The sequence below is a fragment of the Carettochelys insculpta genome, chromosome 10 (assembly GCF_033958435.1).
Source record: "Carettochelys insculpta isolate YL-2023 chromosome 10, ASM3395843v1, whole genome shotgun sequence".
In the NCBI taxonomy this organism is placed as follows: domain Eukaryota; kingdom Metazoa; phylum Chordata; order Testudines; family Carettochelyidae; genus Carettochelys; species Carettochelys insculpta.
In genome coordinates, this window is record NC_134146.1 from 37,099,351 (window position 1) to 37,113,031 (window position 13,681).

The window sequence follows — 13,681 nt, forward strand, 5'->3', positions numbered from 1 at the left end:
AATGAATGATTTTTCAGATTTTGGAATTAAATATCCTTAAATTATTACCAAAAACCTCATACATCTACTTAGTCTCCTTTATGGCATTTTAAATCATGTTACTTACCTCTAGATTGGAGGACTTTAGGAAGAAATAAGTATTGTACGGTGTGCTCATTGGGGGGCATTGGCTGTCTGCTAGAAATATTCTCATGAGTGAATATGCCTTCCACATGCAGCTGGAAACTTTACAATTTTTACAGAATCAAACGGATCAGTTTGAAGATTTTTTCAAAATCTCTTTCATAAATAGAACAGTACAATTTTTTCCAGATAGCATATATGTTTACTTTTCTTAAAAAACAAAAACAAAAAAAAACTTCCATACTTAGCAGAAAATTTCAAATGGATACAAGAGAAAATTGTATGTCTTTTACCTTAACTCAGAGGAACTAAAAATATTATTATGACTAATGGTGATACAATACTCCTGAAATAAACTAGGTGTTAAACAGCTACAACTTAGTCTTCATGTTAATTTCTCTTATGTGAAGAACATTAGAAAACCTCAATTATTTCCACTAGTGACTGCAGGACACTTTATGGACTATTGAATTTTGCAAGTACAAAAATTTGATTAATTAAGGCTACTGAGCCACAAAATGTATTTCATGTTTAGTTTTTACAAACTTAATTTAGGCTGATTTATCTAAGATGTCTCTAGCATGTGTGACCTCTTGAGATCTAATGGGTCCTAATGATAATATTTTGCAGAATAACAGTATTTTGTATATCTTTATATCTTGTATTATATTTTGTAAAAATATTTAAGTCTTAGTAAGATGAAACTTCCTTACATACTGCTCTTAAAGGGAGCGTGACCACTAAGACTTGAGGAGAGTTAATGGATTTCTAGAAAGATTGAGCCTCTACTATAATGCATTGTACATGTAATAATAATGGAGAGGTAACCACATTAGTCTGTACTCCAACAAAACAAAGCAGCAGAAATGTAGCACTTTAAAGACTAACAAAATGATTTTATTCAGTGATGAGCTTTCGTGGGACAGACCCACTTCATCAGATCTGAAGATCAGTCCCACGAAAGCTCATCACCAAATAAAGCATTTTGTTAGTCTGCAACATGCTACATTTCTGCTGCTTTGTTTTGTACATGTAATACTTCAAGATCTCTGGAAGTACCTTAGCATGTTAGTGAAAATGAACTATGTTTTTATAGTGAATAATTTCTCTCAGGCCCAGGGAAAATCAGGATAGTCTCTTCTTCCCACATGCTGTACAACATGCACCTATTTCCCAGGTACTATTTTATAGAAGCCGTGTCTACACGTGCACGCTACTTCGAAGTAGCGGCACTAACTTCGAAATAGCGCCCGTCACGGCTACACACGTCGGGCGCTATTTCGAAGTTAACTTCGACATTAGGCGGCGAGACGTCGAAGTCGCTATCCTCATCAGGAGATGGGGATAGCGCCCTACTTCGACGTTCAATGTCGAAGTAGGGACCGTGTAGTCATTGCGCGTCCCGCAACTTCGAAATAGCAGGGTCCGCCATGGCGGCCATCAGCTGAGGGGTTGAGAGACGCTCTCTCTCCAGCCCCTGCGGGGCTCTATGGTCACCGTGGGCAGCAGCCCTTAGCCCAGGGCTTCTGGCTGTTGCTGCTGCAGCTGGGGATCCATGCTGCATGCACAGGGTCTGCAACCAGTTGTCGGCTCTGTGGATCTTGTGTTGTTTAGTGCAAGTGTGTCTGGGAGGGGCCCTTTAAGGGAGCAGCTTGCTGTTGAGTCCGCCCTGTGACCCTATCTGCAGCTGTGCCTGGCACCCTTATTTCGATGTGTGCTACTTTGGCGTGTAGACGTTCCCTCGCAGCGCCTATTTCGATGTGGTGCTGCGCAACGTCGACGTTGAACGTTGACGTTGCCAGCCCTGGAGGACGTGTAGATGTTATTCATCGAAATAGCCTATTTCGATTTGCTACATAGAAATAAGCTACTTCGATGTAGGCTTCACGTGTAGACGTAGCCAGAAACAGCACTGTGCTTACTGAAGACAGAGTTGATCTAAGTTACCATGTAAGCATCTGATCCTGCACAGAGTTCTCCAGCTTAACCAGGACCTAAATTTTCCAGACTTGATCTGGACCCAAGGCTACCCGATTGTACCCAAGTCCAAGAAGGTCATGTCATTTTTGACCCCACATTTCCCCACCAAATCTTAGTCAGTACCACCAACACTACCTCCTGCTCAGAGGGTTGGCACAATGATGAAGTGCTGCACTCCTGCCAGCCAGTGCCCTCTATTGCACTGCGGTGCTGCACCTTGTCAGCACACCCGCTCTATAGCACACTCACAGCACAGAGAGGCATAAGCTTGCAGAAGCAGGGCACACAAATGCTGCTTTGCTGACCTCACGCAGAAGAGAAGGCCATCAGAGCTAGCCAGATTGAAGCCCAAGAGTATCCGGTGGCTTTCTATCCTGAACCAAATTCAAAATTGGTAGTTGGTTCCTTCTGGGTCTCGGCTAGGCAGCAGGCCTCTGTTTTATGTTGTCATCTCCCTTAACCAAACATAGTAACAAAGAGATAGTCATGCTAATCTATATACTGTCAAAACAAAAAAGCAGTAAAGTAGCACTTTAAAGACTAACAAAATAATTTATTAGGTGATGAGCTTTCGTGGCACAGACCCACTTCTTCAGATGATAGCCATACCAGAACAGACTCAATATTTAAGCCACAGAGAACCAAACATAGTAATCAAGGTTGATAAATTAGAAAAATATAATCAAGGTGAGCAAATCAGAGAGCAGAGGGACACGGGGCGGGGGAAGTTAAGAATTAGGTAAAGCCAAGTATGCATAAGAGCCCCTATAATGAGCAAGAAAATGCCCATCCCGGTTCAAACCATGTGTTAGTGTGTCGAATTTGAGTATAAAAGAGAGTTCAGCAGCCTCTCTTTCCAAACTGCTATGAAAATTCCTCTTCAGTAAAATGCAAACTTTCAGGTCATTAACAGAATGGCCCACTCTATTAAAGTCCTGGCTGACAGCTTTGTAAATCAGGAGTGTTTTTATGTCTGTTTTATGCTCATTAATTCTTTGTCTAAGAGGGTTTGAAGTCTGTCCAATATACAAAGCATCTGGGCATTGTTGGCACACGATGACATATATGATGTTAGTTGAGGAACATAAGAATGTGCCCGTGATTCTGTGAATAACCTGGTTAGTCCAGTGATGGTATCTCCAGAATAGATGGACTCTAATCCAGGAGTGTGTAATAAGTGGCTGCAGGCCAGATGCAGTTCACCTGGGTTAGTCCCTGGCGAGCTATCAGCACTTTATTGACTTGCACAGCTGCAGGTATGACCATTTGCAGTTCCCATTGGCTGCAAATCACCGTTCCCGGCCAATGGGAGCTGGAGGAACTGCCAACAGCCCACTAGGGGCTAACCCTGGTGAACTGCTTATTGCCCACCCTACTCTAATCTGTCTCAAAGCCCTTTGTGCCCACATATCTAGGATTAGAATTTCATCCTCTAATTCTAGTCTCTCACTTTGTACCTTATCCCAATCAAGGCAGCATGTTTATGCTGTTGTCCGGTACATCTCTGTATGTTGTTCATTATTTGTATCAGAAGTGCCATTTATTTTGCTAACTGTGGACTGATGAATTCAGCACATTTTCTAACTTTACTAGTTACAGGGTAGTTTTATCACAAAAACAATAAAAATTTTGTTTTTATACTGTTCAGGTTAAATTTCTTTCAGTTTTTAAACAGAATCTAAGCTTGACATAATTGGAGCAACCAAGAAAGCTTTTCTAAACAAAGAAGGGGAAAAAAAGAGTGAGGAGGGAAATATACAATAATCAGGAATAAGATGTATTTTTAAGCTTACTTGTGCCTTTTAAACTACCCTTCTATCCTTCCAAAAGAATAGAACAGAGCCATTGGAATGATATATTGCAAATTACTTTTAAAATGCTAATTGTAAATACACATGAAGTATGTCAAAGCAGGCAGTATTTAAATTAATCAAATCTTAATTTATATAACTGCAAAGAATGTTAGTCTTCCCACAAGTCGACATTATACATTATATACTGTGACTGCTAGGGTAGGTTTTAACAAAAGTAGATGGCTTTGAATAAATTCTCTAGATACATATGAGTTCTATACACATTTTGACACTGCACATAATGTGATTAGATTTGTGAGTGCTTTTAGTTCATGAAGTTTGCGTCTTGCACCTCTTGCCTAATAATTTGAGACAGATTTAGCACTGGGTGAGTGGTTCTGCCAGCTGCCAAGAAGGGTTTGTTGAGGGTAAGAATCCAAAGCCAGAGATTAACTTGCCTTCATCCTTGTAATGTGCTGTACAGCCAGGATTTGTGCAATAGGATCAGAGAAGAGTCATGCATGAATGTAGCACTGGACAGCTGGTGTGCATGCATTTATCTAAACTCTGCTTCAAAATTTTGAGTAGCCTTTGAGTTCTTAACAATGTCCTAACTATTACATTAATCAGAATGATACTTTCTTTATTTTCAAAGTGCTTTTGTTTCTTGTGGCAGTTTTCAATGACAGCTGTTAGAAGCCAGAGTGAGCCTTTCAAAAGAATCATGACTTTGATACATGATTTAGGGCTCTTTGGCCTAAGTGGGAATTTTCCTAAATAGGATAGCATTACTGAGCTTCCCAGGTACATTATGTTTGTTTTCATTTCCCTCCAAACTAAGGCTAGGTCACTACCAATCTTGATAGCTGCAAGCTATATCTAGAGCTTCCAGACAAACTGTTGTTTTCTTGAAGTAATTTCTTTGTTTTCAAGTCAACTGAAACAAAACATTTAAGTTATAATCTTCCTACAGACAGAAACCATATGCAAGAATGTGTCCTCTACGCAAAACAAACATAATCCACACTAATGATATTCTGAAGTGCGGTGTAAAGAATTGGATTTGGAATTTCAGCGAGAAGAGCATTTGGGAAATGTTCCTAGTGTACTCAAAATAAAACCTAATGTAAATTACATAGGTACACCAGTAAAAAAACAAATATTTTCAGTCACTAGCATGAAAAACTCACAAGTGGAAGCTTCTCTCCAGTTTGTGGAGTTTCAAAACCACATTTCAGTAAAAGCACCAGACTAAAGCTTTTGTGAAGGAAGCCATAGGCTACCTCTACACTACAGTGATCTGTCAACAGAAGTTACTTTTGGAAGAGACCTTGTGGCAAAACTTCCCTCAACAGATCATATCCACACACAAAAGCAGATCGAAAGAGCAATCCACTCAGTCAACAGAAAGAGGCCAGATTGCCTGGCCACTCTCTTGACAGAAAGGCCAACTGGAAGCTCAGCAAACAGGGTGGCCCAGTGAACCAGAAGCCCTGTCTATTGACAGACGGCCGTCCAGAGTGCCTACACATTTTTTTCATCACAGAAATGGTCATAAGAGGCATTATTTCTCATTGCTGAGAGGCAGAACACTGTTGGCAGAAGTGCCAAGGTTTGTTGACAGACTGTTGACAAAACACATTTTGACTGGTCTACACTTGCCCCCAACTTTGAAGGGGGCATGTTAAGCAGGGTAATGGGAGATTGCTACGCCGGACTTCATTAGGCTAATTCTCCCCCGTGGTAACTTCAAAGCTTCAAACTTTGAAGTGCTGGCATGTGTGTAGCCACAGGCACTTCGAAGTGCCCACAGCTACACGCATGCCAGCACTCCGAAGTTGGAAGCTTCGAAGTTGCCACGGTGGAGAATTAGCCTAATGAAGTGCTGCGTATTCACTGTAGCACTTCATTAGTAATCTCCCATCGCCCTGATTAACATGCCCTCTTCGAAGTTGGGGGCAAGCATAGACAAGCCCTTTATGTATAGATGCTTCATAAGTTTTGTCGACAAAACCCTCTAGTGTAGATGTAATAGAGACATGCGCTCAATTACATTATTTAAAACCATAATGGCTTGAGGTGGACAAGACCTAAAGTTGAGATGGAAAACACCTAAGGAAACCATATAGGAACAAAGGGAAACCATTTAGTGTATCTCCTTACAAGGACAGGATTTAGTCCTCCTGTATTGGATGTATCAACAGATACTAGTTTGGGTGTTGGTATTCCTTGATCTTTACTCAGTTAAAGGATAACCACATACCTGCAAATATTTCTCATGACTCATCAAAATAATGGAAACTGAATTATTTTTTGCCATATCTCCAGTGGATATTTGCAGTGGAAACATCACCAAAAAACCCCCAACACAAAATCAAAGCAACAACAAAACCCCAAAACAAAACAAAACAAAAAAGCAAAACAAAGCTCATCCAAATGTCTCTTACAGATGCTCCAACACAGTACTTGAAATTGCTCTTGCAGTATCTTCCAGAACAATCACACAATCGCAAACAATTTATGTAGCAAAAGCAGACTGTAACTTACTATGCAATCATAACTGTAGTTAATGTGTCAAACTGCAAATACATTTTGGGTGTGTCTACACTAGAAACAAACTTCAAAGTTAACTTCAGAGAGTCTACATGTTTTCCCTTACTTTGAAGTTAATTTTGAAGTAGGGGAGCCCAAATTTGAAGTCCTTACTCCATTCCTGGGAATGGAGTAGTGCCCTACATCGAAGTTTAATACCCATGTAGGGTGTGTGTAGACGCTCAACTTCGAAGTATGTTACTTTGAAGTTGTACTTTGAAGTAAGCAACTTCAAAGTTATTTTTGTAGTGTAGACATGGCCTTTATGAATGGCTTGGAAATCAGTGCTAATGGTCACCTGCTACTACAGTCACCTTTAAATTGGAAAGCTTTATTGGGCTAGCTATTGTGGTAAGTATTTTCCCCCCTGAAAAAGCTACATCAGCAAAAGCTCTACTGTGGATGCAACTTTCAGTAGCTGTGCCTTCTAGTTGTACCAGTATAGCATATTCCTTTTCCCATATCGGAATAACTATACAACACAAAAGCATTTTTATACCAATGTAACTGTCCAAGGTAGGGGCTATAACACTTTTATTGATTTAGTAGAAGTGAAAGCAAAAATACACTTTCTCATTTCCAAGTAATGTCTTCACACCCAGTCCTTGCCACTTTACCTCCCAGTTCTAAATACTTTCCTCTCTCACACTTAAGAACATCAAACAAACTCTGAGATTAAAAAACTTCCCCAATAGGCAGGCTGTAATGAAATTGCAACATTTACCGCTTTCCTCTCAAGCATCCAATACTGGCCATTTTCAGATACAAGAAACAAATTTAGTTCAATACAGTACAGGAAGCCTACATTAATTACCACCTATTCCCTGAGCCATTGTAAAAGGGGTTCAATTCAGCAATAAAATGATTTAATGCTTGAGACACCTTTAAAATATGTAGGCAGTGTTTCATGTGCTGTGAGCATCTGGAAAAATACACTGATGGTATATATTTTGTGTTAATAAAACTAGGCATAATGTTATATAACATTACTTCTTCATTGCTATGATACCTGATTAAATTACTTCATTTTATTTTTGCTGTATATGATGCTGTTTGGGATGTTTTTGAGGAGAGTGGGGGGGTCTGACAACCATATTTTGAAGAAAATTTTCATAGGGGTGCCACATAAAAATATTATTGATTGGCATTCCCTGATCTCAAAATGCTTAAGAAATACTGTGTTAGCAGATCATAACCACATGGACGGCTCAGGTACACTTCCACAGGCATCCAGCATCATAAACCACTTTATGATTCAAATGCCCTTAAAAAGTGAATGAAAACACATTTTATGGTACACATTCAAGCCCACATATTGAAAACTTGAAAGATACTAGGTATTTGCCTTGATTTTGACTCCTCCATGAGAACTATCTTGGTCGGGTTGGTGTCTTGTGTTCCAGCCATTTGTAAATTATGAGACTTTAAAAAAAAATAAAGGGGGAGGGTCACATTTTTCATGGTGAAAATAATTTTCTCCTCCCCTCACGTAATTCAAATGGCTGAATTAATTTAATTAATTCCTTCATGAAAATTCACATGAGGACTAAGCCCAGTGATGGGAATTTTCAGAAGATGACAACGTTCTGAGAATTGAGGGCTGGAATGGAATCCCACATTCACAACATCTCACAAAAAAGTATTTGTGATTTGAGTATGACTCAACTATGCAGATACATTTATTATAAAAAAACCCTACAGATACAGTGAGTCCCTTGTTTTGTATAGGATTTGGAATCCACACAAATTCTAAGGGCTGATTCTCTCAAAGGACAAAAATATTTGATAATGAATTACCCTTTTCTTAAAAAAAATGTGGTCTTCTGTGGAGTGTCTGAAGATTTTGGAAGTCCACGTTCATTGTCTTTCAAAATCTTCCATATTAAGTATGCTCAGTTTACAGTCAAATTGCTCACAGATTTCCCCCCTACTTTCGTACCATTATCAGTGCTGATACTTGCCCAGTTCAAATTCTTCTCTGACACCTGTGCAACCACATTGTCTTAATGGATTTGGCATAGGTATAATTGATTGGGTCCATGAGTGCAGAGGACTGGACTTGATGACTTCTCATATTCCTTCCAGTTCTATGAAAATTGGTGTTGGCTTATGTTAAATTATTAAAAGTCTCTATGTTTCTTTTTTTTTTAACATTGTAAGGATATCCTAGCACTAGAATTGTGGCACCTTTGATATGGCTAGTAGTTGTGAAAAGATTCAGGAAGGCAAAATCCCACTTCAGATATTTTGGTAATTTGCCCTATGGCAGTGTTTCTCAACCATAATTTTTATAAACTAGCCCTTTCTAAAAAAATTATAAGTACACCCAGACTTCTCTTGTGTACCCCTAAGGGTCCACACACCACCAGTTAAGAACCCTGGTCCTAAGGAAATCTGAGATCTTAAAACCAGTGCCATTCCACTTTTCCAGGTTACCGTACCCTTTTAAAGAGTCAGATTTGTTTTGCATACCACCAAGGTACTCCTCACTTAAAAACTACTTACAAAAACATGCAAAAACATCACAGAAGACTACTGAACACTTGCTGACTTTCCTACCATCTTATTATCAAATAAATGAATTGGAATAGAAATACTGTACTTACATTTCAGCATAAGGCATATGAAGATGTAGAAACAAGTCATTGTCTGAATGAACTTTTAGACTGCACTAACTTACCTAGGCCGTGTCTACACTAGCCAAAAACTTCGAAATGACCATGCAAATGGCCATTTCGAAGTTTACTAATGAAGCGCTGAAATACATATTCAGTGCCTCATTAGCATGCGGGCGGCTGCAGCACTTCGAAATTGATGCGGCTCACTGCTGTGCAGCTCGTCCAGACGGCTCCTTTTCGAAAGGACCCCAGCTACTTCAAAGTCTCCTTATTCCTATGAGCAGATGGGAATAAGGGGACTTCGAAGTAGCCAGTCCTTTCGAAAAGGAGCCCCGTCTGGATGAGCTGCATGGCGACGAGCTGTGTCAATGTTGAAGTGCCGCAGCCGCCTGCATGCTAATGAGGCGCTGAATATGTATTTCAGTGCTTCATTAGTAAACTTCGAAATGGCCATTTGCATGGCCATTTTGAAGTTTTTGGCTAGTGTGGACATAGCCCTAGTGTTTTTTATGTAGCCTTTTGTAAAACTAGGCAAATATCTAGATGAGTTGATACACCCCCTGAAAGACTTCAGTGTACCCACAAGGGTACATATAACTTTGGCTGAGACACACTACCTACAAGCACTACAAGGTTGGCCTTGCAGGTCTGTCTGTTCAACATTAAAACTAAATGGGACTGGATCACTTTCTAAACTGTTGAATACTTTATTACCTTATTGGGCCCTTCTAACTTCATTGTTTACATTGGAAAAGGGAGGTCTGCTGCATCATCTCATAACATGACTCCCCGAGACCACATGAGAAAGATGTCTATACTTGGGGAACAAGGGACGTTGGACGAAAAGCACTTATATCGATTAGCAAGTGGCATGGCAGCAGGAGGTAAGCTAGAACTAGAACTTTCTAAGACCATGTTAATAATAATCACCACATGTATTCCTATTTTGTTTCAGGAACAAGGGTTCTTTCGAAGATAGGGTTTATTTTCAAAAGCGCCTCATGTACACTGCTCTCTTTCTTTCGAAAGAATCTCTTCCGAAAAAGATTATGCAAATGAAGTGCAAGATATGTAAATCAGTACCTCATTCACATTTTCAATTTCCCTCAATTGAATTCCTCTATTGAAAGAGGAATGCAAGTGTAGACATCGCCTGTATGAGGAATAATGTCTGACAGTTCTGAAGTCCTAAAAAGATCTCCCCAGATTCCTACTTAGGACTTGAGAAAAACTGAATAGCTTCCAAAAAATTTACACCAGATTTTATATGGAGCCCAGTTTGTGTTGGAGTGGGTCTGTGGGACTTTAAAATTTGGTTCTGAGAGATGCTCCAGCACCTGGGAAAGCACTACCCTTGTTATCCCCCGTAGATATTGGGCCCAATCCTGCATGGTGCTGGGTACTGAACAGAGCCCTGATCTTGCACCATTCAGTGGCAACTTTGCCACTGACTTCAACGAATGTAGGACTGAGTCTTACAAGAGGCACTTATTACTTTGCAGGATGAAGCTCTTAGTCAGCTATGAGCAAATGTGATAGTTATGTTCCCCAATGCACAGTATTTTCTTTGATTCAAGAAACTCCCAAACCTCTGGGGACAACAACAGGTCCTGCACAAGCTGGCTATGTCTACACGTGAAGCCTACATAGAAGTAGCTTATTTCGATGTAGCGACATCGAAATAGGCTATTTCGATGAATAACGTCTACACGTCCTCCAGGGCTGGCAACCTCGACGTTCAACATCGACGTTGCGCAGCACCACATCGAAATAGGCGCTGCGAGGGAACGTCTACACACCAAAGTAGCACACATCGAAATAAGGGTGCCAGGAACAGCTGCAGACAGGGTTACAGGGCGGACTCAACAGCAAGCCACTCCCTCAAAGGGCCCCTCTCAGACACACTTGCACTAAACAGCACAAGATCCACAGAGCCGACAACTGGTTGCAGACCCTGTGCATGCAGCATGGATCCCCAGCTGCAGCAGCAGCAGTCAGAAGCCCTGGGCTAAGGGCTGCTGCCCACGGTGACCATAGAGCCCCGCAGGGGCTGGAGAGAGAGCATCTCTCAACCCCTCAGCTGATGGCTGCCATGGCGGACCCCGCTATTTCGATGTTGCGGGACGCGGATCGGCTACATGTGCCCTACTTCGATGTTCAACTTCGAAGTAGGGCGCTATTCCCATCCCCTCATGGGGTTAGCAGCTTCGACGTCTCGCCGCCTAACGTCGATGTAAACATCGAAATAGCGCCCAACACGTGTAGCCATGACGGGCGCTATTTCGAAGTTAGTGCCACTACTTCGAAGCAGCGTGCACATGTAGACACGGCTGCTGTGTGATACAAACTTAGCAGCACAAGAGGTGCATCTGTCTAACAACTGATGGTTGTATGGGTTTTTAACAATAATAAATATACTATTGCACAATGCTATCTAACTAAGCTATTTTTGTTGGTTAATTTTCAGAGGGGAATAGTTTTCTAGGGATATTAATCACATAATCTGAGGAGCAAATTTTCAAGGAAATGGTGCTTCATCTGGATACACACTGTACTACACTCTGGCTGTGTCTACACTACCACCCTCCTTTGAAGGAAGGAGGGTAAGTAGGGTGTTGGGAGTTTACTAATGAAGTGTTGCACTGCATATGTACCACTTCATTAAGCAAATCCCCACCCCCCCCAACACACACGGCAACTTCGAAGTTTTAAATGTCGACGTACTGGCACACGTCTAGCCGCGGCTCACTTGCTGGTACTTCGAAGTGCTGGGGCAACTTCCAAGTCCCTTTACTCCTCAAAAATTATTATAGAGTCTGCTAGTCAATATGCTGCTTACAACCATAGATTATAAACCTTCCATACCACTTTCTACCATTGTGTTTATAACCATCTGTAATATATGTTGCTCATGGCTCTGACATGCTTATAAGATCTATTGATCCTTTATAAATTGACCCCCCAATATAAAGTAGGACCATTACAATCTGATATGGTTCAAATACTTTATATACAGAAGATATAATTTTGAGTAAAGGGACTTCGAAGTTGCCCTGGCACTTTCAAGTACCAGCAGGTGAGCTGCGGCTAGATGCCTGCCAGTACTTCGAAGTTTAAAACTTTGAAGTTGCTGCAGGGGGGAATTTCCTTAGTGAAGTGCTGCGTATGCAGCGCAGCACTTCATTAGTAAACTCCCAACACCCTCCTTACCATCCTTCCTTCGAAGGAGCATGGTAGTGTAGACATGGCCTCTGAGAATGGTATCCATTTTCAAAAGCTCTGTAGAAAAACATACTGCTTGCTGGTAAGCCCTATTAAGGGCAAGACCAGGTCCTGGCTGGATGTGTATAGGAGAGGAGATTTTGAAAAGGAGAGTCTGACTGTGCTTTTGCAGCCCCGTGCTGGCAAAGCTATGAAGAGCAGAAGCATCACTCACTTGTCTCTGTTCTCTTCCTTGATTCCCATTTGTTCCCAGCAAGCTGGTGGAAAACTTTGGAGCATCCAGCTGTTGGAACATGCCCCAAAATATATTCTGTATCTGAAGTATTTAAACCATATCAGATTTTAATGGTCCTACTTTATAATGGGGGATCAATTTATAAAGGATCAATAGATATTATAAGCATGTCAGAGCCATGAGCAACATATATTACAGATGGTAATAAACACAACAGTAGAAAGTGGTATGGAAGGTTTATAATCTATGGTTATAAGCAGCATATTTGACCTAGTGGTCTCTATAATAATTTCTAACCATTTATTAAGACAACTTTTGATCATTTACTAAACTTTTCTGAACTATTACCCCACTGTAAAGCGTGACCATTTTAGTAGCATTCTTCAAATGCTTGCATCAAACACTGCAACTCTTGACCCTGCTAAAGAAATTAATAATGAAAAGACCATTTACCAGAGACCCTACATCTCTGCAAATGCAGAGAAAAGAACATCAATGGAGTGTACCATGACAAACAGTGCTGCTGCAGATGCATGTCCTAGAGTGAAAGACAATTGCAGTAAAGTTACCCTTTTTTCTTCTCCACTGTCATCTGATTTTGCTGTGGTGAAGATACTCATTCTTCAGATGGAAAGACGGAGGCTGATGTTGGAATTAAAAAGCTAGCACTACCTCTCGCAGGTTCTAAGGATGTGACGGATCCTTGGAACTGTAGAACTTTTAATTCATTTGAAATAGAAAAATAATTTTAAACAAGCAAAAATATATATATAAAAACATTTCCTGGAAGCCAAGAGTGCACTGAAAATCAAGTATTTACAACCTACTCCAAAACCTATTGAAATAAATATGAGCTGTTGACTTCACTGGACTTTAGATCAAACTCTTATAAGGTGCCTATACATGGAATTCTGTATTTAGCTTTTGACATCTACTTTAAAATAGTTCCTGACTCATAGCCCATGCTTACCCTATTAGATTGCAGTGTTCCATATCAGAACAGGTTGGCATTTTTCTTATTTAGCTCTTCCATGTTTTCATAGACTATCATTAAAAATACAAATTTCGTATACATCATTATTCCTTTGTATTTTAATAGTGGTGAGGTATGTGTCTAT

The 13,681-nt window shown here is 40.5% G+C and overlaps 1 protein-coding gene across 1 annotated transcript in view; it reads right to left on the minus strand.

The window, feature by feature from the left end:
* The window catches only part of LRRC31 (leucine rich repeat containing 31), a 53,377-nt gene extending 40,002 nt beyond the window's left edge, over nucleotides 1–13,375 (minus strand). Inside the window, exon 1 of the mRNA XM_075004542.1 lies at nucleotides 13,133–13,375. Coding sequence (XP_074860643.1) covers nucleotides 13,133–13,155 — 23 coding nt within the window. The 5' untranslated portion in view covers nucleotides 13,156–13,375. The remainder of the gene's footprint in view (nucleotides 1–13,132) is intronic.
* Between the last annotated feature and the right edge of the window lie 306 nt (nucleotides 13,376–13,681).